Source organism: Dama dama, chromosome 7, assembly GCF_033118175.1.
Source record: "Dama dama isolate Ldn47 chromosome 7, ASM3311817v1, whole genome shotgun sequence".
NCBI classification, from domain to species: domain Eukaryota; kingdom Metazoa; phylum Chordata; class Mammalia; order Artiodactyla; family Cervidae; genus Dama; species Dama dama.
This window is the reverse complement of record NC_083687.1, coordinates 6,078,155-6,101,622: the sequence shown is the minus strand read 5'-3', so window position 1 is coordinate 6,101,622 and position 23,468 is coordinate 6,078,155. Positions and strand designations below refer to the sequence as shown.

The following is a 23,468-nucleotide window of genomic DNA, read 5'->3' as shown; positions in this document are numbered from 1 at the left end:
GGAGTATTCTTTTTCAAACTATGGGTTATAATCCATTAGTGAGTTGTGAAATCAATTTAATGTGCTATGATTATATCTTATTAAAATGAAATAAAATACAGTACATAGAATAAAAATGAGAATGCATTTTTATTCTCAGAGAATGCATCACATGCAGTAAAAATGAGTGTATTTCCTTAAATTTTGCTTTAGATGTATGTGTGTGGGTGTGTCTGTGGGTGTGTGTTTTATGGATCAAAATGTACAATGTATTAATATAGATTACATTTAATATAAATATAATATATCTTTTCTTTATAAATTTTAATATAATATTCACTATAATTATATTTAATATATAGAATATATTTAACTGTGAGCTTTGAAAGAGTGAAAGTCATTGACATATTATTCATCCAACCCTATGTCTTGAAGAATCTCATGGCTGAGGTCATATTTAATCTCACCCACTACAACTACCTGGGGAGTTAATGGTTTCTGTTAGCAAAAAAGTGAAAAATAAAGAAGGGCATATAACTACATGATTTTTTTTTTACTAACTAATAATGTTTAATATACAGTCATATTTGTAATATCCCTTCTGAATTTGCTGATTGACTGGTAATATATACATTGACCCACTTGTTTGTGGATATTAGAACAGTGGCCTAAAATCTACTGAAAAGCAGAAATTCTGAAAGAGGTCTGATATGTCCATTCTGGTTGGTCTTAAATGAATTGTCTGTTTGAGAAGAAATTTGGAGATTTGTTCTATAAGGAAATTATGTCAGCTGGAGAAAATTTTAGTACAGTTAAGAATATTAAAAAATTCTGTATTTTTGCCAACTGATTTTTTCCATTTTTTTTACTATGGTAAAAGCACATAGCATCAAATTTACATCTTAATCATTTTTAAGTATATAGTTCAAGGGCATAAAGTACATTCACATTACCGCGCACCCATCACCACCATCCGTCTCCAAACCGCTTTTCATTTTGCAAAACTGAGCTCTGTATCAATAACTTCCCAGTTCCCCCTCCCTGCCCCCTGAGCGGATCAGCAGCCACTGTGAATGGGACTCTGGTATCTGTCACCATCACTAAGGGGTACTTAACAGGTCTCGGAGTTGGTGATGGACAGGGAGGCCTGGCGTGCTGCGGTTCATGGGGTCGCAAAAAGTCGGACACGACTGAGTGACTGAACTAAACTGAACTGGTTAAACCTAGCGCACCCAGTTTTATCAAATAATAACAATTTGCTGTTGGATCTTACAGGCTGTAAATTATGTCTCTCAAGTACCATTCTAAATATTTTAGTCATGATGCAGTGAAGTAAGACATGGAGAGAAAAAGGTTAAAGCAGTTGTTTTGCTCACCAGAAAAAGAAGATGAAAGAAAAGGAAGCATGTGACACAGCTAAACTCCTTTATAGTAGGATAACTGAGCCCCTGGGTCAGGGTTCAGCAAACTGGTGCCCCTCTGCCTGCCTTCTGTTTCTGTTCAGCCTGTAAACTAAGAGCAATGTTTTACTGTTTCAAGTCATGAAAAAAAAACATGTAAGCATGTCGTATCATGATATGTGAGAATTGCATGAAATTGAAGTGTCAGCGTCCACACACTCCTCTTGGAGCACATCCGCACTGCTGTGTCCAGGCGCCTGCGTGCGTCCGTGCTGCGGGGACAGGCGCGTGGCGGTGGCGGAGACCGCGGGGGAGCCGCTCGGCGCTTTGCCATTGCGGTCACTGCGCAGTGCGTTAGCGTCACGCACACCGCCATTCCACTGTGTGACGCTGCGCTTTATTTTCTTGCTCTCAGCGCACGCCAGTCACGCCAAAGCTAGACAGAAAGAGAAATCTGCACTCGGTGCTTTCGAAGCAGAGTGGCATGTGGGTTATTTTTTTACCAAATTAGATGGCAAAGCATTGTGTGTATTATACCAGACACTACAGATGTGCTATAAAAAAAACACATTACCAAACTCAGCACTCGTCACAGTATTTCCAGCTCACCGGACAGCAAGTCACAGCAATTAGAAAATTTATTTATTTTTACTTTGGGCCATGCCCTGAGGCTTGTGGGATCTTAGTTTCCTGACCAGGGATTGAACCCAAGACCTTGGCAGTAAGAGCATGAAGTCCTAACCACTGGACTGCCAGGGAATTCTCGTTGAAAATTTAAAGTGAAATATCACAGCAGAATTTCTTCACAAAAATGAATGAAAAGGAGTCTGTGACTAGAATAAGTTTCTGAGTGGTTTGTTTGTTAGCAAGGAAAGCCATTAGTAACAGTTAATGAAGTCATGCTTTTTTGCAGTAGCTAAAGACATGTGTCCAGAGAAAAAAACAAATATACTTAAGACTATTAGCTTTTCAGCAGAAACAGTTACTCAAAGGAATGAGGACATCAGGAGCAATGTAATTAAAATACACAGCAAATGACTGAATTTTTCTTGGCTCATGATGAATCAACAGATGTTACTGATGCTTAGTTGTTCTTGTTTACTTGGGGAGTAATTGCTGAGTTTAAAGTGACTGATAAATTAGCCATTATAAATAGTCTTTGTGAAACAACTGTGGGAGAGAATATTTCCTAAGAAGTTGAGAAAACACTGATTCTGTACAACCTGATGTGGAATCTACTTAGATGTGATGCAGTTGATGGTAGTTCAAAATATGTGTGAAGCCAAGATTTGTTGGAAAAATTTTTAAAACTTGTGAAATATAAGTTATTTAAAGCATACAGTTATTCATTTTATTTTTCATCAGAAGATACTTTGAAGAAAATGTTTGAACCTTTATATATATATATATATATATTTTTTTTTTACATAGCTGTATTGAATTATTATTTAACTGCAATTCACCCATTTGAAGTACACAGTTCAATGTGGAGTTTTATTTTTATTATTATTTGTTTTATTCACAGGGTTTGTGCAACAACCACCACAATCCAATTTTTAAAAAACATTTTTGGGGCCTCCCTTGTGGTCCATTGGTTAAGACTCTGTGCTTCAGATGCAGGCGTTGTGGGTTCAATCTCTCATTGGTGAACTAAGATCCCACGTGTCTCATGGCTTGGCCAAAAAAATTTTTTTTTAATTTTTAAACATACTTTTGTCTTTTTTAAAACAAACCCATCAGCAGGCATTCCTCTCCCCATCCACCAATCTTTCACCTCTAAGAAACCACTAATGTATTTTTGTTTCTAGAAATTCTTCACATTTCTTATGAATGTAAGCATACAATGTGCGATCTTTTGAGATTGATATCTTCAACTTAGCATAAGGTTTCCAAGGCTCATTTACGTTGTAGCGTGTATCAGAACTTCATTTCTTGTTATTGCTGAACCATATTTCACAGTAGGAATGTACTTCATTTTATTTATCTAGTCATGAGTTGATAAACTTCTGGGTTTTGCCACTTTTTAGCTGTTATGGCTAATACTGCTGTGAAAAGTGTGAGTACAAATTTTTGTTTTGATGTATGCTTTCACTTCTGTTGGATATATACTTAGGAGAGAAACTGATGTGTCATATGGTGATGCAATATTTAACTTTTGGGAGAACTGCCAGACTGTTTTCCAAAATTTAAGCCCTATTTTTACAATCCCACCAGCAAGAGTGGGATTCCAGTTTCTCCACATCTGTACCATAAGGGTTCCAATTTCTCTGCATCAGTACCAAAACTTTCTGTTTTTTGTCTTTTTTGGTTATAGCCATCTCAGTGGATATGAAGAGGCATCTTATTGTAGTTTTTATGAGCATTTGTGTAGTGATTAATGACACTGGGTTATTCATTGTTTATCTTCTTTGAAATAATGTCTGTTTAAATCCTTTGTTTAAAAAAGGATTTATTTTTTTGTTTAAAAATAATAATTTTTGTTTATTATCCTTTGTTTAAAAAAAGCTGGGCCATTCGTCTTTTTATTATTGTGTTGTAAAAGTTTTCAGATATCCTGTATTCAAGTCCCTTATGAGATCTACTTTCAAATATTTCCTTCCATTGTGTAAGTTTTCTTTTTACTTTCTTGATGGTATCATTTGTGAAAATAATGTTTTTGTTCATATCTATGAAATCATTGCCTAACCCAAGATCACAAAATTTATATAAACTCTCATAATACGTCAGCATTAGCAAGTAAGCATTTGATTTTAATTTTAAGGAAATTAAGGAAATGGGAAAGAAAGAGAAGGGAAAATGTTGAACACTAATTAAACAAGATTCTTAAAAATTCCATCTCACTAGGCCTATCTTACAAAAAAATGTACTCAATTATTATTAGTTTAGCTTCAAATATGCAGAGTACATCATGAGAAATGCCGTGTTAGATGAATCATAAGTTGGAATCAACATTGCCGAGAGAAATATCAACTACTTCAGATGTGTAGATGATACCACTCTGATGGCAGAAAGTAAAGAGGAACTAAAGAGCCTCTTCATGAGGGTGAAAGAGGAGAGTGAAAAAGCTGGCTTGAAATTCAACATCAGAAAAATTAAGTTCATGGCATCCAGTCCCATAACTTCACGGCAAATAGAAGGAGGAAAAAGTGGAAGCAGTGACAGATTTTCATTTCCTGGGCTTCAAAATCACTGCAGATGGTGACTGCAGCCATGAAATTAAAAGACGCTTGCTCCTTGGAAGGAAAACTTTGACAAACCTAGACAGCATATTAAAAAGCAGAGATACCACTTTGTCGATGAAGGTCCATAAAGTCAAAGCTATGGTTTTTCCAGTAGTCAGGTACGGATGTGAGAGCCGGACCATAAAAAACGCTGAGCACTGAAAAATTGATGCTTTTGAATTGTGGTGCTGCAGAAGGCTCAAGAGTTCCCTGCACTGCAGGGAGCTGGAATCAGTCAGTCCTAAAGGAACTCACCCCTGAATATATTCACTGGACGTACTGATGCTGAAGTTCCAATACTTTGACCACCTGATGCAAAGAGCCAACTCATTGGAGAAGACCCTGATGCTGGGAGAGATTGAAGAAAAAGGAGAAGCGGGTGGCAGAAAATGAGATGGTTAGATAGCATCACCTCAATGGACATGAATTTGAGCACATTCCGGGAGATAATGGGCAACAGAGGAACCTGGCATGCTGCCCGCTTCCTTTGCTGGAGTTGCAAAGGGTCCAATACAATTTAGTGAATGAACAACAACAACATTTCAAATTCATGAATGAAAAGTTTTGAAGATATATGTTCTTTCTTACTTATAAGTACCCACATAATATCCTTGATTTTGCCTCTTGGCCTGCAAAGCCTAAAAAATATACTATCTGACCCTTCACAGAAAATGTGTGTTGACCTTGCTCTGAGTAACCAGATGAATGAGATTTGCTGTGAGTGGAGACTTTGGCAACAGAATGCTCTCTAAATAATTATCTATCACTGATTTAAGATTGCTTATGGCAAACACACTTAGGATCTGTGGATTTACAACTCCCTAGAGAAGGTCATGCGAGCTACACAGCTCTGAGGTATAAAATGGAGGTGTGTCACAACCTAAACATACCCACTGTGTGAGCTGACCCCCAACTCTCAGAGGTCTCCCCTGTTATTCTAGAAGGAAGGACCTACAAAACCAGCAGGAAGTCCTAAATTTCTCCCTGTTCTGCCTGTGCCTTTTTAAAAATTGGAGTGTAATTGCTTTACAATGCTGTGTTAGTTTCTAGCCCATGCCTTTTGATTGCTTGTATCTTTGAAATTATTAATAAAACTTGATACTAGGTAAGGTCTCTAATGTTTGTGAGTCAGATATGATAGTCCCAGGTGTTAATTGAGATACTATTCATGCATTTAAAAACTTAAAGTAAATTTTCAAAGAGTCAAACCAAGCAGTCTTGGGAAGACCATCCCAAATATAATTTTATGCTTGGAGTAGAGAATAATTAGTTTCTCTGAAAACAGGTAAAAGACCCATATTTTCTAAAAGGAGTACTTGGTGTGATTTGGTGAGGAGCACAGTTACTTCTGTTTAACAGTCCCTTTGAGATCAGTCTCTTCTGTAAAGTTCCATCACGAGCATACTTAGTCCCTCAGTCGTGTATGACTCTTTGCAATCCCATGGGCTCACCAGGCTCCTCTGTCCATGGGATTTTCAGGCAAGAATACTGGGAGGGGGCGGATTGCCATTTCCTTCTCCAGGGGTTCTTCCTGACCCAAACTCATGTCTCCTATGTCTCCTGCATTGCAGACAGATTATTGACCTGCTGAGCCATCAACTATATAAATCATATATTTTTTCATGAAAACAAACCAACATTTGCAAGTAAAAAGGATGCTCGATCAAATGTGCTAAATCATCCATAGACAGTAAAAGATAGATTTGATCATTTCCACTCTATTCAACTTAAACACTGTCATCTGCTTTATCAGGTTTTGAAAAAATGATTCTCCCTTAAAATTTTTATGAAGTCTATTACCTTTGAAAATTGCCCTCATTCTTTATAGTACTATTCTTAAGTTTATATCAAAGAAGATATTCCATCTCAAAACTTTATAGGTTTCAGAAAAAAAAATGGACCAAGTTTTAGGCCATTATTGATCTCCCTTGGAATATTTTGGTCCTGATGAGATCTGCTATCTTTAATGTCTTTTTCCTAAAGGTATATAACTTTAGTCCTCATTTGCATCATTTTGTAATGTTTCTACTTAGACTCCTCATAACTGACAAGAAAAAAACTTGTAAAGATGGAAAAAAAATTATACTATTTAATTTTATAAGTGACAACTTCCTGCATCCCACGTATTGGAAACATGACATCCTCATGATTTTGAATCAAGTGGAAGTGTGTCCTAAATAGGCTTGTGGGAGAAGAATGACAGGAAGTATTGAGTAAAATGGTTTACTTGAGTGGCTAGTGCCTTTATGAGACATACAGTTATAAACATATTATGTATCCCTTTTCTTTTTCATTTCATATATGACCAAACATCTCAAAATATCCCTACTTTTTTAGATTTTATTAACTGTGTTCAACAGTCTAATAAAGATAGAAAAATGTTACAATTTTGTGCATACCTGCATATACTTTCATTTTTTTCTGTTTGTTTGTTTTTTATGGAAAGGTGTTTTATTTTACACGTAGCAAGCAGTGTGTACACGACAATCTCAAACTCCCAATCTATCCCTCTCTCACTTTCTCCCTGGTAGCCACAAGTTCATTCTCTAAGTTTGTGAGTCTTTTCTGGTTGTTAAATAAGTTCATCTGTATATTTTCTTTTTAGATTCTGCATATAATTGATATCATATATTTGTGTTGCTCTATGTTACTTCACTTAGTGTGACAATCTCCAGGTCCATTCATGTTGGTGCAAATGGCATTATTTTGTTCTTTTTTATGGCTGACTAGTAGCCCGTTGTATATGTGTACTGTATCTCCTTTATCCATTCCTTTGTTGATGACATTTAGGTTGTTTCCATGTCTTGGCTATTGTAAACAGTGCTGCAATAAACACAAGGGTGCACGGATCTATTTGAACCACGTTTTTCTCTCGTTTTTCATTTTAGGGCAAAATATTAACAGAGTATCCCCATCTCATGGGCTTTCCCTCCTCCCACAGTTTCACAAAACCTTTGGTAACGAACTAAGAAAATGCAGAAGATCTTTCAAACAGAGGAAACCACTGATTCCCAAGCTCTCAGAAAAGGAAAGAGGAAAAGGACGGAGCCGATGGACCCAGAGAACGTGAACAGTGACCTGGATAAAGCGCAGGTGGGTGTGCTGCTGCTGGGGGGTCACTTTCTTACCTTGCTCCACCGTGATTCCACAATTCCTTTCACAATTTATTAGTGCATTTCCCCCTCTTGTCGCAATTTATTCTTCCCTTTAATGCTTTATTCAACTGAAGGAATAAATTTCATGTTCTCTTTTTATTATTGAACAAGGTGAATTAGAAACATACTCAAAAGTCATCTTACATATTTCTATTGAAGTGTGGCCAATTATGCATTGTTCAAACTTTCCTTGATATCCTGGGATATTAAAGATCAGCAAACCATCAAAAATGTCTTTTTCCTTCCCCAAACCACTGGAGAAATTGGAACACCTCTTCTAAAATTTACTGGCCGCTTTTCTTTTTTGATGGCTGTTTGTAGTCAGGGCCCCTTTCTTGTTCGTATTCATTCATTTATTCCTTTTTGATCTGAATTCCCTACTCACATTCTCCTCCTACACTTTGGACAGACTATCCATGTGTTTATTCTGTGCCTTTTTGTGTGTCTTTGTAATGCATGAAGTGTTTATGTGCATATATTTTTAATTTTTCTTATGGTTTAGAGTATTTTTTAGTCCCTGGGAATGGTGTCTGGCGGCATCGAGAATGGTCCAGCCTGTGGCACATGTCCGTCCTAGGCTACCCTACAGCACAGCCTCTAAAAAGCTAGACTGACTTGAACCCCTGGCAGTAGAATCGTTTACCTTTAAACCCAGGAGTTTGGGGAAGTACCAAAATCCACGTGTGGAATGTGCCCAGGCTGACTTTGAGAAGTTGGCTCTGTGAGACCCAAAGATCTCATGAGGTTTTCTGAAATGAAACATCTCAGCTGGGCATGTGGTGGGTCCATGTCTGCTAAGTGTGTCTGTGACTGGGTTACACATTCTTTCCTTATGGAGGGACAGAAAATCCTTGTAAAATTGCTGGAGGCACAAGCACAGAGTCAGAAACCTAAATTTAAAATGAAGCCTTTTTCACCTGAAATTAATGAAATACTGTTAATCAACTATACTCCAATATAAAATTTTAGATTTTTAAAATAAAATAAAAATTAAATGAAGCACTTTTGGGTAATTAAAAAATCAAAAGGCTAAAAATTATATAGTCTATAAAATATATAGTATGATCTATATATATGTGTCATATTATATATATAATATAGTATGTATATATATATACGTATATATATAGTGTGTGTGTGTGTGTGTGTGTGTGTGTGTGTGTGTGCCTGTAAAACATCTCCCACCCATCCTGTTCCCCACCCCCAGCCCCCATCACAGGGACCCACATGTTTGGCTTTCTTGTTTATCATCCCAGTGTTTCTTTGTTAAAGCAAATTGAATGTAGATTTCTCATCCCCTCTTCTGCACAAAGAGTAACTTATTAGATAGGCTGCTTTGTACTTTGCTTTTTTTATTTAGCATATTTTGAAGATCTTTCTATTAATGCATAAAGAACTTTCTCTTCTGTACATCAGCCCCCCCTGGGCATATGTATCCTTTTTTTACTTAGCCAGTCCCCTAGCCTGGATATGGCTTGTTTCGCCGTCTTCTTTCTACAAATCACACTGTACTGTACAACATTATGGCTCCATCATCTTGCACATCATTTAGTAATATGCTGGTATCATGATATACACCTCAATCTGTTTCTGATTTTTCAATCACTGCTGCTTTTAACTTCTGTCTGTACTGCTGTTATACATGATTCATTGTCTAACAAAGCACAGCATTATTTCACATGTACTTTCCTCCAATGATGAAGACTTAAGATTTCCTCCAGCATCTTAGTACTAGAATCAGTGACAAAGTAAATGTCCACATACATGTCCTTTTAAGAAACAGTGTGAGAATGTCTCTAGGATAAACACTCAGGAGTGTGAGTAATTGCTTTCATATGACAATGAAATTGCTTTCCAGAAGGTGTGCATTGGTCCACATGCCCAGCCGCAGCGCCTCAGGGGTTCCGTGTTTGGGCTTCCGGCCAACACGCAGCATTTATGTCCTTATTGCATATATTTGGTAATTGAGGGGAGAAAATGATATCTTGTTTCAATTTGCTAGTGCAGGTATGGGGGTCCAGAGGTTCCTCAAGGATAAAACAGTCCACCTGCTCTAGCAGGCCAGTGTTATGGTTTCTTTTGCAATTTGTGTCTCTCAAAAACTTTAACAGCTGATCAAACTCTTTCTATTCGGTTTCCTTGCAAGTAACTACTGCCACACATCTTATTTGGCCCTAAATAAGCCTGAAAACTCTCCTCTTTTATTACGGCTGTCCAGCCTCTTTGCTCTCCAACTTTTGGCAGTGAGTTAATTCCCATGTGAACCAACAACCTTGAAGGTAACACACTGAAGCTGAGGTTTACTTTCAGGATGGATTTCAGTGTCTGGCAGAGAGCACTTAAAGAGAAGCTCTCGAGAAAGCCTTGAGGTCACAGGCTTACCTCCTGCGATTTAGATATAGACATCATTTTTTTTTTCAAGCCTTGAAGATTTAACATTATTAGACTCAGTTTAGATCACTTGCTGCATTCTCAGTGTTGATGGATGAAGAAAGCCTTCTGTTTCTGCAAACCAACTAGCACTGACAGGAAGTCACTGATGCACACAGACATTCTCTTTCCAGGCTCAATAAGCACATGGTTTGCCTCCCAAGGCATTGCCAGTGACCGTTTATCAACTGTGTCATCACTGAGGTCTAACAAGAGTCAATGACCTTCCAACGTGTTATACCTGTGCTCTTTTTGCTCATAGCCTGACCTCTAGGTAATTGAAACATATGTCACTTTTTGGGTATCTGGCTTCTAGTTTACAGAATCTACATTAGGATGCATGTTGCAAAAGATGTAACAAAGACCCAAATATCACAGTGGCATATAAAGATGATTTATTTCCCTTTCACACAAAGGGAAGCAGAGTCCTGATTGCTATGGCAGCTCCACAATGTTGAGGATCCCGCTTATCTTCTGTTATCTACCTGCCTGAACACATAGCCTTGGCATCTGGGTCAAGGTGGCTCCTTCAGCTCCTACCCTCACGCCTTTCTCTTTGCCAACAAAAAAGGAGAATTGAGGCAGGATAAAACATGCCCGTTCCTTCTAAAGTCATGACCCAGTGGTGGTACACATTGTTTCTACCCCTATTGATTGGTGGAAGCTTAGTCACATAGCCACACTGAGATGCCCAGGAGTCTGGAAAATGTAATCTGGCTGACGCCCACCTGCTGAGCTAAAAACCTCCAGTAATATGTAGAGGAGTGGGAGAACAAAGGCCTGGAGATAGCCAGCAGGCTCCATCACCACCCATACCTCTACTGCGTTTTTATACTTTCTGCTGGGTTTCTTCACCTATTCTGGGGGATTCCTGTTCTCTTCTTATTGATTGGTACATATACCTTATCTGTTGGAGGTTTTAGATATCTTCTCTAGATCTATTGTGGAGAAGGCAATGGCACCCCACTCCAGTACTCTTGCCTGGAAAATCCCATGGACAGAGGAGCCTGGTGGGCTACAGCCCATGGGTTGCGAAGAGTCGGACACGACTGAGCGACTTCACTTTCACTTTTCACTTTCATGCATTGGAGAAGGAAATGGCAACCCTCTCCAGTGTTCTTGCCTGGAGAATCCCAGGGACGGGAGCCTGGTGGGCTGCCATCTATGGGGTTGCACAGAGTCGGACACAACTGAAGCGACTTAGCAGCAGCAGCAGCTAGATCTATTGTCTATTAACTTTGTCTTCCAATGTTTACAAATGGATTCGTTTTAGCTTGATTTTATTTCTCTCTTCTATGAACTTGCTGCAAGAACTAGATCATGTATTCTGCTTTTTTTCCAATTAGTTTTTTCCAATTACTCTGCATGGAATTATGATCTCAATAGGCATCCTTCAGTTTTTTTCAAAAATATTTCATTTCTATTTAACCAAATCTGTCATATTCTCATTTAAAATTTATATATCTAGTGTGAATACATTAGCTACTTGCCCACATAGGACAATAGTCATTTTCATTACCAGTATATATATTATATATGTCACATACATATATGGAATAATGAAATATATACACATACATAGATTTGTATATTTGTAAAATAAGGAGTGAGGTTGAATGTATACATTACCAATCATACAAAAATGAAATTGTATTTTCTATAACTGATCCTACCTGGCTTTCAATTCACCATCCCTGCTTGACAAGGAAGTGGGGGGATGGGGAGTTTGAACTTGTCCGTTGACAGTGAATTACAGTCAGAGTGTTCCGGGGTTTAAAAGTCCCTTTGAGGTATTGGTATGATTTAAGTCTCAGTCTGAGACTAGACTCTCAGCCTCCTCCGCTTCCTGTTTTTTTCTAAGAAATGATTCAAGTTTTGAGGAGTCTTCTACGCCTCCTGCAGAGGCGCCTGCAGAGGGACGGCTGGTCTTCCACCCGGGCTCGAGTCTTCTTTGTGGTTCCTGGGTGTCCAGTACTGAGGCACAGGGGTCCCTCCAGCCCCCGGGGGTCCTGCTGGCACCATCTACTGATGTTTGCCATGCTGGGACCCACTGCCATCTTCTGTAAGGTTCTGTCACTGTATCCTCTCTGTTCCCCTGTTTCCCCAGCACTTACCCAGTTCCTGACCTGGACACAGGGACCATTCGGATTCTCCAGCTGCTTTGCCTGATCTCCGAGGGGTCTGGACACTGTCTCTGGTTCACTTGGCCACCCGGCCCTTTTGGCCATTTCTGATCTGGGGCCCAGAAAGGCACCGTGTTGCCCTGATGTTGCTGGACAGGGAGCCCATTTAAGGCATTTATGATGCACTGAGAAGCCCAGAGCTGACCCTGCTGCCTAGACTGCCTTCATTCATCTGGATGTTTCTGTCATCTACCCTGACCCCAGTGACCCACCTCCATTCCCCACAAAGGTCAGGGCAGGAAGAGCAGACACGAATCTTTCTGTCTTTCTTGTCCCTAATCCCTCTTGCTCCTCAACCTGGCCCCAGGAAGTCTCTTCCCTTCCTATTCAGCAGGAACTTTCTTGATGCCATGCCTTTATCTCTCTCTACAAAAAAAAATTATTGTAGTATAGCTGATCTACAATGTTGTGTTAGTTTCAGGCGTACATGTGCCTTTATCTTTTCTCCTCTGAATTTTATCTTTATAAACATCATACTCCAGGCTTCGAGGTTTGGATCTTTATAAATTCTAGTCTGTGTTCTAATTTCCCAGATTTAGATTTATATAAATATAAAGATTAGTTTTATAATTTGAGAAAAATTTTTTCTTTCTCTACACAGCCTAGGTTTTATAGCTCAAATGTACACATTTCAGACTGTTGTCCTGCTGTCCTCAAAAAATATCTTTGAAACTAAAAGGTAAACATCAGTGCTTTGTTCTGGGTAAATCTCTCTCCTTTTTCTGGTGGAATAAACCCCCAAATTGGCCTCATGGCATAGCTCAACAGAGAGGCTGTGAATGAAGCAATGGTAGAGTAATGGAGGATATGGATGAGTTACAAAGATCTGAATGGCACTCTGGTTGTTTCCACTCTGTTATACTATTTTTCTACTTTGTGTTTTTCACTAACATTAAGCTGAAAGCCAGAATCCTGATGATTGTTTTGAGAAAGACATGTGTGTGAAGCTTTGATGTCCTCACTTACTCTGAGGTCCCCTGGATGGTGGAGGACCAGGCTGAGGCTAGATCACTCGCAAGGACCCAGCCCCCTCCTGGGAGAGCAGGAGCCTGCAGGTCTGATTAAGTCCCAGCAGCATCCAGAACACGGGATAAACCACGAGAGCTGCCTTGATGCTTTGTTTGCCTGCCTTGTATTTTAGAGAGACCCATATTCGGGAAATGCCTTTCTGCCTGGTGAAAGCTCCAGTGAGGATGAAGAGCCTCTAGCAGAACTGTCAAAGGAGGAATTGTGCACAAAAATAAAAAGCCTGAAACAAAAACTAACAAGCATCCGGAAAGAAAACAGCCGCCTTCGACAGTCTTTGGTCATGCTGCAAGGTAAACCTAGAGAAAATTGACATTTTTAGATAAAAGGAAAAATACTTGATGAGTGAAAAGTATTTAAACCAGTTGTCAAGAATGAAAAAATCAGTGCCTTAGAGAAAAAATTAAAAACTACATTTTAAGAAAATCTATGATTATACAATTTAACATGGATACACTCTATCAAAGCCTCAGTTTATTGCTTAGAAAATTTTAGATTATTCCTACAAAATACCAAATGTTGTATTCATTTAATAATGTCCAACAAATATTTACCGAGCATTTAATATAGGCCTAGAGAGAAAAGATCAGTTAGACAAGACAAGACGTCAATGTGTTCACGATGTGCTTATCTCGTTCCCCTCTGCTAACGAAGCACTAGAAAATGGGGCCTGTGGTGATCCCTTATAGAATCAGTGGAATTAAAGATTCCACATATTAAATTTCAGATTTGGAGTTGGGAGGAGCGGAAAATAATCACATTCCATTGAAGACTTACAAAGGAGAAAGATAGGCCCAAGAAAATTAAAACTCCCCTGGTATGATGCCTTTTGGCAGAACCTATTAATATATTATGTTTGAGTGTTTCTTTTTTTAATTATGTTTTTCATTTGTAGTTCAGCATCGTGCACTATTTTTACAGCTGAATTATATTCTGTGTTGGAAAGCATTCTTTCCAACTTAAAACAGTAAACACATAGTGTATTTTGAAAATACATCCCTCTGGCTGCTGGGTACAGAATGCGTACAAAGAGCACAGAAAGGAAAGCGGGTAGAACCACTCTGACAGGTGTTCCAGTCCTCATACTAGCGGGATGGCAGCCTCGCATAGGGCTGTGGCCATGGAAATAAAGAAGACCATCTTGCAGTATTCTGGGAGGCAGAAATGGCAGGAGACAGAACGAACAATGTCGTGAGCCAGATCGACACAGTGATGGCTCAGATGCCTTCCTACAATTATTGATTCGGTCGAAGCCTTCTTAGTTTTAGGCAGAAACAGGGACATGTGAATGGAAATAAGATATTTATTCCACCAACAAGCTAGTCTCTATTTTTTACATCTTAAATACTGCATTTTTATAACTGATGATTTTTCCTGGTGAGGTTTTTACAGTTTTCCTTTTTATAAGGACTTCAGTCATTTTGGATTAAGGCCTACCTCATTTTAACTTGACTACATTTGTAAGACCCTATTTCCAAATAAGGTCATACTCTGAGATTTTGGAGGTTAGACTTCAGCACCTCTTTTTGGGGGGTACACAGTTCAGCCCACAGTATTCCATATTGCTAACCACAAAGGTCATTTCTGAAGGGTCCCATTAAGTGCCTGCTGCCTTTGACACCTTGGCTACCTCTCCTCCCTCGGCTTCGAGGACACCTGTTTCCTCATGCGCTGCTGAGCTTTCCATCCTGGTCTGTGTGTCCGCCTCATTTCATCACTTTACCCTCCAAATATCTAATGATGCTCAGGCTCCGCCCTTGGACTCCTTTCTTTTCTGTCTGCGTGCACTCCATAGGGGATCATGTCCAATTCTGTGGTGTTAAATTCAATAGTAATTGTGATTCTGAGACATACTTCTGGCCTGGACTTCTCCCTTTAGCTCCCGATTCTCTGTCTGACTGTATTAACACGACTGGCAGGTATCTCAGGCCAGCCTGTCCCGTCCATGTGCCCAGCCTTCCCCTCCACCTGCTCCTGTCTTTCCTTCTTCATTCTCTTGGTTAATGCTAACTGCATAGTTAAAATTTCTCACGTCAAAAATAACGATGCTATCTTGTAGTTCTTTTACATCCTACAGTCAGTCTCTTGGCAAATCCTACTAACTTCCCCTACAAAATGTCTCTGGTTTAGACTAGTCCAGACCACCAGCATCTCTCACCCAGGCTATCACGGTGGCTTTCTCCTTGGTCTTGCACTTTTGCTCATGCTGCTGTGTGGTCTCCTCTCAATACGCAGCAGTTACAACCCCGCTCCTTGCAGGCCCGCTCATGCCATTCCTCTCTGAAATCTCTTTGGTGCACGTCCACCTCACAGGGGGAAGAACCAAGGTCAGTTTTATGATCTAGAGTCTCTTACATGATCCAGGCACCTCCCCACCACCTACCTTTCTGGCCTTGTTTTCTATTCTCTCCCCATCCTTCTTTATGATTCAACCCACCCTGGACCGCTTGTTTTCCCTCTGAATACATCAGACGTGATCTGACTTCAGGGTCTCTGTACCAACTTTCTCCTTGGCCTGGGATGTTCCTCCCCCAGATGGCCATGTGGTTTGCACCCCCACATACTTCAAGACTTCACTCTAAATTCATTTTTGCCCTGACTTACTCTCTTCATTTAAACTATCAGCCTCTCTTCCCTCACAATGTTTTTTATCCCCCTCCCTTGCTTTACTTGCATATTTAATATTGTCTGCCCCTCACATGTGCACACACTGGAATGTACTCCTGGAAACCAAAGTAAAGTTGGCTATCAGCTGGACTTCGGGCAACAGGAAGAGTCAGGAACTGCCAACTGCCACTACAGTATTCATGCGTGCATTTCTTCATTGAGCCATTAATTATAAAGTCCTCTACATATCAAGCACTGCTGTAAGTACCTAGGAAAACCCAGTGAACAAAATAGCAAAAGATCCCTGCTCTCGTGAAACTCACATTCCAGTGAGGCAAGCAGTCAAGATCATGAAAAATAGTGATAAAATAAATTACATAATATGTTAGCTAGTGGGAAAAGCTATGGAAAAAAATAGCTGGTCAAGGAGGATGGGGATTTGAGAGAGAGTGTGTGTGTTTTAAAATAATGTGGGTCAAAAAATAAATAAATAAAAATAAAATAAAATAATGTGGGTCATAGTAGGTCTCCTTGTGAATCTATAGTTGGGAACTAGGACAATATCAAAAAGTTGAAATTTCATGTATAATCCAAGTAAGAAAGGGATCTGAGAGAAGAGTGCACGGTGGTTAGTCATCTTTTGCTCAGCAGTATTCTTCTTTGAACTAAGAATCAGTTTTTCTGCCTATAAGACCTACTAGCTAAGAAATATGGCAGAACATATATGCCATTCTAGACATTCAGAATGGCAGATGTGTTTGTGCTCTGTGTGCAAATTTTAAACATTTGAAACATATCTTGTGGACCACAACTAACCAGAACAATAAGATAGAAAAGGAAAGAAGTGATATCTCTTCTGTACAGAATGCTATTAAATTGTTACTATGTGTAAAGGGTGAATATACACCCAGGAAAAATAATGCCTCAGCTGAAAACTCAACTCTGTTAACAAAACAGATTTCAGTAAAGAAGGAAAAGTCAATAATTAAGTTTTGCAGAAGTTAATTTAAATATAGTAGAAAGCTGTCAAAGTTTCAGACGTAGGCAAAGTAAAGCCAATGAATCACTGAAGTAGAAATCATTAAAAGTTTATTGTGCTCACATCAAAAAGACAGTTTGCAAATCAGGAGCACTCAAATCAGAATATAGAATGAGGCTCAGGGGTATATTTTTATAAAGCAGCTTGTACAGTGAGAAAGCAGTGACTGTTGACACTTGTTTATAATATTGGTTATAATATTAGAATTTTTTTAAATGGCAGGGAATTGGTCAGTGGTTGCCTCATATCAACCTTGGGAAGCAGTTCAAGTTTTGTTTATGGTTTTTCAGAGATGAAAACAAGAAATGGCCCAGGACAAGTTAAGTCTTGCAAAACAAGCTAAATTAAGCCTTCTTTGTGTGATTAACTGGTTTTGTCTGCTTAGGGAATTTTCAAGGCTGGTCTCCCTTTGTTTCTGATTTTTAACAAAGCTTAAGTTAAATATGTGAATCTCCCTCTTTTCTTGAAATCGTATGAAAAAGAAACTTAAAATGCATAAAACCACAAGGACCAAGAAAACTCAAAAGGAGACCGCAGCAGATAAAAGGTGCCGATAAAATTTGAGAGGCTGAGAGCAGATGGATGAGTGGTAACTGACTCCATCTGGAGAAATCTGAAAGCTCAGGGCCTGTGATGAGTGGGGGAGGTATGGGCAGGGGACTGAGGAAGAGGAATTCAAAGGAAATAAGCCACAGCACAGCCCAGAACTACAGAAGGCTTGGAATTGTACTTGAGAAAGGGATTATGTTAGTCCTGACAGTGTGAAAACTGGAGGAGTCATTGAAAAACTACATTAAAACCCTTTAGGACCCAGTCTCACATTTTTCCTATGCAGCCGGCAACTTCCACCCTTCCCACAGCACAGGACGGGTGTGTGCTCTTAGGAGAGGTTGATCCAAAGCCATGAGCTCAGGGACACTGGGCACAAAGGGGTGTGATCATTGGAGGAACTCCTCTAACATGTAATGCAGAGACCAAAACAGGAAACAGAGAAAATGCAAGGAGCAGAGGGAGGCTCCATGAAACAGGGTGGTTTAAGGAAGGAACAAAGACATCCATAAAATGTCTGAAAGTGAAAGTTAAGAAAATCTTGTAGATATCGCAACAAGGAGACTAAGCAAAGGGAAATAAAAGAGATTAGGGAAAGCAGAGAATGAGTCCAGGAGGTCAAACATCCAAAGAAAAGAGGTCCTGATAGAGAGGAGAGAGAAGAGGGAGAAATTATCTTAAAAATAAATACAGTAAACTTCTAGAACTGAAAGACATAAATTTCTAGACTAAAAGATGCTACCAAAAGCAAAAAGGCTCATCTAAGGCATAATTGTGAAATTTCAGAACTCCAGGAAGGGAAGATCCAGAAGCTTTCAGAAGGAGCAGGCATGTCACCTGCTAAGACATGGGGGTCAGATGACACTGGACTTTTCACCAGCAACACTGGAAGTTCCAAAGCAATTGAGCAATGCCTTTAACGTTCTGAGGAGAAATGATTTAAACATAGACTTCTATACCCAGTGAAACCATCAACCAGGTGTGAGGGCAGAATAATGATATTTTCACACTTACAAAGGCCCAGTGTTCTTCCTGTGCTTCCTTTTTCAAAAATTAAGGGAGGGCGTGTTCCTCCAAGTGAGAGAGTGAATCTAGAAAGAGTAGCTCCCACTCTCCATGACTAAAGAAAGCCCGCCTGCAGCAACAAAGACTCAGTGTGGCCATAGATAAATAAATAAAATTCAAAAAAAAAATACACAAATCTGAGTTGAAAGACTTTGGATTCATAGATGAGAAGATGCCAGTTCATCCCCCAAATAACTCCTAGTTTGAATGGAATCCCAGTCAAAATGTCAATAATTGCTTTGTTTTGGGTTTTTATCTTTGGGGTAATTTGACAATAATTATTCTAAAGCTAACCTGAAAGAATTAATAGGCAAAACCAAGTAAGAATATTCTGAAAAAGAATCTGAGGGCATACTGTCAACATGCAACCATGTGGTTCTGATAATTCCAAGCAACTTGCTACGACAAGAGCCAGCAGATCAATGGAACAGAACACACATTCCCAGATAATACCTTCCATGCAGAGAAGAAATGGCCCGGAGCCACTACGGCTCAAGGGCATGGTTTAGAGGGATCAAACCACCTGGCTTCAAACCCTGGCTCTGCCACCTGCTAGGTGTGTAGCTGAGTGTGAGATGAATGGAATTGATGAAAGGACAGCCCTGGGTGACATGCAAAGCATTAAGAGCAGAGGCTGGCAAGGCAAGTGCATAGAGTGTTTGCTTCTTGCTGTAGGGCAACCAGCACAAGCACACAGGCCTCTGCTCCTAGGAAAGCCCCACACGCTTGTTAAAGGCCTTGTTGTCACCAGATTCACGTTCTGAAGAAGCTTTGAACAAGGAGTCCTGCATTTTCATTTCATAGTGAGCCTGGCAATTTGCTACATAGTGAGTCCTGCAAGTCATTTAGGATAGGGATGAATTATTCAACAAAGGATGCTGGGCAAACTGACATGCCAGTGTTGGGGGAGGGGCAGGTTTAAGTTAGGCTCTCGTTTCACACCATAGGCACGCTAAAAATGTAACTGTACAGTTTAAATTAAAACTTCATGTTCTGAATTTGAGTTTCAACACAAGATGAATTTTATTTTTGAAAATTAATAATGCATATTTTCTAATAATATTCATGGAAAGACCTAGAAACAAGAAACCAATAGCAAAGAGCTCTTCCAGCACCTGGGTTATGGTCTCGAAATACTGTTTCCCACTAAAAGGAGCTGGGGTTCCCTGGAGAAACAGCTGATTCCAGAACTTGCCCAGGAAATGGACATGAGCCTTGTCAGGAGCCTTGAAGAGAAACACAGATGAAAATGTTGTCCTATTGGGAAGGAAGGAGGTCAGCAAAGACCATGTGAACATGTCAACTGGAAGAGGTTCCTACTGGCCAAAAATTATCATTGGAGCATCAATAATAATGACCGTGGCAATTGGTTTTCATGTGTGTTTACATGCATGAGTTCATTCAAAAGAGAGAAAACTTAATGACCATCTGAAAGAACCAACTCATTGTTTTGAAAACTGGCAAATACAGACTGAAGAATCAAGTGTTTATCCGGCCATTATTATAGAAATTAACCTCAGGGTAATCAAATAGTTGATGAGAGAAAGTTTCCCTTTAGCTAAATGAAGAAGAAAGAATTAGGATATCACCATTTCATAACCCCTTGTGATTTAATGAATCTAGGCAGTAATATTAGTGACTGCTAATATTACAACAAAAGGTTATCATGCATTCAATGCCCTCTGCTGGAAGTGTTTTTAACTTCCAAGACTTTAGATCTAACTACCAATTTATACCAAGTACAAAGAACAAAAGAATATGTGAAACATTCTCTTAAGGGGGCGATCAGCAAGATCCAGGCTGTGGGAAACCCCAGAGGCCAAAGGACTCAGTGTCTTCAACTAATAGCCTGGTGTGCTGCAGTCCACGTGGTTGCAAAGAGTCAGACACGACTGAGCGACCGAACAACAACGAAAAACAACTATAAATCACAGGGAAAAACTAGAAGAGGGAAAGGAAAAGCATAGTTTCCAAAAGAGACAGCAACGTTCATGTGTTCAACTGTGCGACACCAAGGAATGCAGCCTTTCAGGCTCCTCTACCCATGGGATTCTCCAGGCAAGCATACTGGAGTGGGTTGCCATTTCCTACTCCAGGGGATCTTTCTGACCTAGAGATCGAACCTGCGTCTCTTGCATCTCCTGCATTGCCAGGCAGATTCTTTACCACTGCACCACTTTGGAAGCCCAGCGAATTGTAATATGTGGACTTTATTTGGATTCTGATTCAGACAAACTGAAAACAACAAAGACAACAACAAGGAGAAATCTGAACATTTCTAGTCTGCTTTTTTAATGATATTCAAAAACTATTGCTAAGTATTTCTGGTTGTAACAATGGTGTTATGGTTATATATATATACATATATATGTATATATATATATATTAATTTCTGACCTTTGGTGATATACACGAAAATATTTACAGATAAAATGAAATGATGGCTGTGATTTGCTTGAAGTAATTTTGCAGGTGAGGAGAAAGTGGATGGAGGTACAGGTGTATTAAGATGATCATGAGTTGGAACTGGGGCATTGATTACATGAGAGTTTACTATTTTGTGTATGTGTGTTTAAACTTTTCCATTAAAGGTTAGAAAATATATATATACACGGAGAAAGAAAGCCTATTGTGGAAAGATGTTTAGACTGTATGAAATATGTGAGTGAATATTTAACTGATCTGAATGACTTTCTAAGCAAATAAATAGTATACTAGGGAAAAGCCTGCTACTTTTAACTAAAATAAAAACTTAAAATATGTGTCTGCTTATAAAACATACTAAAACTAAAATAAACACTCCAAGAAAAATAATTGTAACTGATGACAAATTAAAGTGCTTAAGACAGAAGGAAATTAATAATAAAAGCAAAGCTAATACATTGTGCTTATAGTGCACTAGGCACTCCTATAAGCACTTTACAAAAGCCATCTAACATATTATAAAGTAGAAAAAGTACTAACATTCCTTGGTCTAATAGCTATCTCATAGTATAAGTTCAAATAATCAATCAATCAATAAATATTTAACTTCACAATAAAAAAAATAATTGCAATTTAAGTTTTTTAAACTGAAATTTTGAGTTTAAAATTTTTTTAATTAATTTATTTTTTTATTGAAGGATAATTGCTTTACAGAATTTTGTTATTTTCTGTCAAACCTCAACATGAATCAGCCATAAGTACACATATATCCCCTCCCTTTTGAACCTTCCTCCCATCTTCGGCTCCATCCCGCCCCTCTAGGTTGATCCAGAGCCCCTGTTTGAGTTTCCTGAACCATGCAGCAAATTCCCATTGGCTATCTATTCTACATATGGTGATGTAAGTTTCCATGTTACTCTTTCCATACATCTCACCCTCTCCTCCCCTCTCCCCATGTCCATAGGTCTATTCTAAAATTTTAGCTATCAAAATAGTGAAGACTGTTGTTAATAATGAGCATCTCTTGTTGATAGTGCAGTGACATGGCTGACTTCGTACCTTGCTAGTGGGCATGTAAGTTGGAAGATTCTGGAGAGCCATTCAGCAATATTGACTGAGTCTTGGAAACATTTATACCCCTGAGCCTATTGTTATGCTTTCAGGAATTTGTAGTTATCGATATGATCAGAGATGCATATATAGATGTCTGTGATAAATGGTTCATAAGAATTTTGTCTGTAATCAAGAAAAATTGAAGCAACTTAAATTTCCAAAAAGAAAAAAAAGGAGCATTTAAATAAATGACAGGAATCAATACCTTGAAATATTAGGAAATCCTTAAAGTGTATGTTTAACTGGGAAAGAATGAATATATGTGTGGGCATGTATATATGTGTGTGTGTATAACTGAATCACTTTGCTATACACCTGAAATATAGTAAATCAACTATTTGTTGATGTTGCTCCGTCGCTAAGTCATGTCCAATTCTTTGTGACCCCATAGACTGCAGCATGCCAGGCTTCCCTGTCCTTCACTGTCTCCTGGAGTTTGCTCAGATTCATGCCCATTTAGTTGGAGATGCTATCTAACCATCTTATCCTCTGTTGCCCTCTCCTCTTTTTGCCCTCAATCTTTCCCAGCATCAAGATCATTTCCAATGAGTTGGCTCTTCACATAAGGTGGCCAAAGTATTGGAGCTTCGGCTTCAGCATCAGTCCTTCCATTGAATATTCAGGGTTGATTTCCTTTAAGATTGACTGACTTGATCTCCTTGCAGTCCAAGGGACTCTCAAGTCAATCAACTATACTTCAATAAATAAATAAATAAACTATAATTCAATAAAAAATAAATATTATTCATCCTCCTAAAAAAAAGAATGAATAACTGACACAACATGAATGAATCTCAAAACATTATGCAGAACAAAAATCGGACCCAAAAAATGAGAATATACCACTTGTATCCATTTATATGGAATTCTAGAACAGGTAAAGAAATCACATTAGTGGTTGCTTTTGAGGTGAGTCCAGGAATTAATTTGGAAAGAACATGAGGCAACTTTCTGGGCAGACAGAAGCATTCTATGAACATATTAGTGTGTGCTAATTGGGTTTATCCTTTTGTCAAACTCATCCCCCTATACCTACTTACATCCTGGTCAGACTTCATGTAAGATCTTGCCTTTGATGCTAAACAAGTTATACCTCAAAAGATCATATTTTCCAAGATTTAATAACATAGGTAAAATATTCAATGTATGGTCTTAATTGGAAAAAATAAAGAATCATGATACAATGCTGTGGATGTAGCACAGTCCTAATTATACAAAAGAAAATATATGAGTACAGACAAAGATACAGAGATAGGATTGGCAAGAAGGATATATTC

The 23,468-nt window shown here is 38.9% G+C and overlaps 1 protein-coding gene and 1 pseudogene across 2 annotated transcripts in view; both read left to right on the top strand.

Moving 5' to 3' along the window:
- Positions 1-23,468, top strand: part of BEND6 (BEN domain containing 6) — a 59,544-nt gene that overhangs the window by 10,580 nt on the left and 25,496 nt on the right. For both annotated transcript variants that reach the window (XM_061146354.1, XM_061146355.1), the window contains exons 2-3: positions 7,542-7,693; positions 13,510-13,687. In XM_061146354.1, coding sequence (XP_061002337.1) covers positions 7,574-7,693; positions 13,510-13,687 — 298 coding nt within the window. In that variant the 5' untranslated portion in view covers positions 7,542-7,573. The remainder of the gene's footprint in view (positions 1-7,541; positions 7,694-13,509; positions 13,688-23,468) is intronic.
- Positions 8,301-12,251, top strand: LOC133059967 (large ribosomal subunit protein eL34-like; annotated as a pseudogene).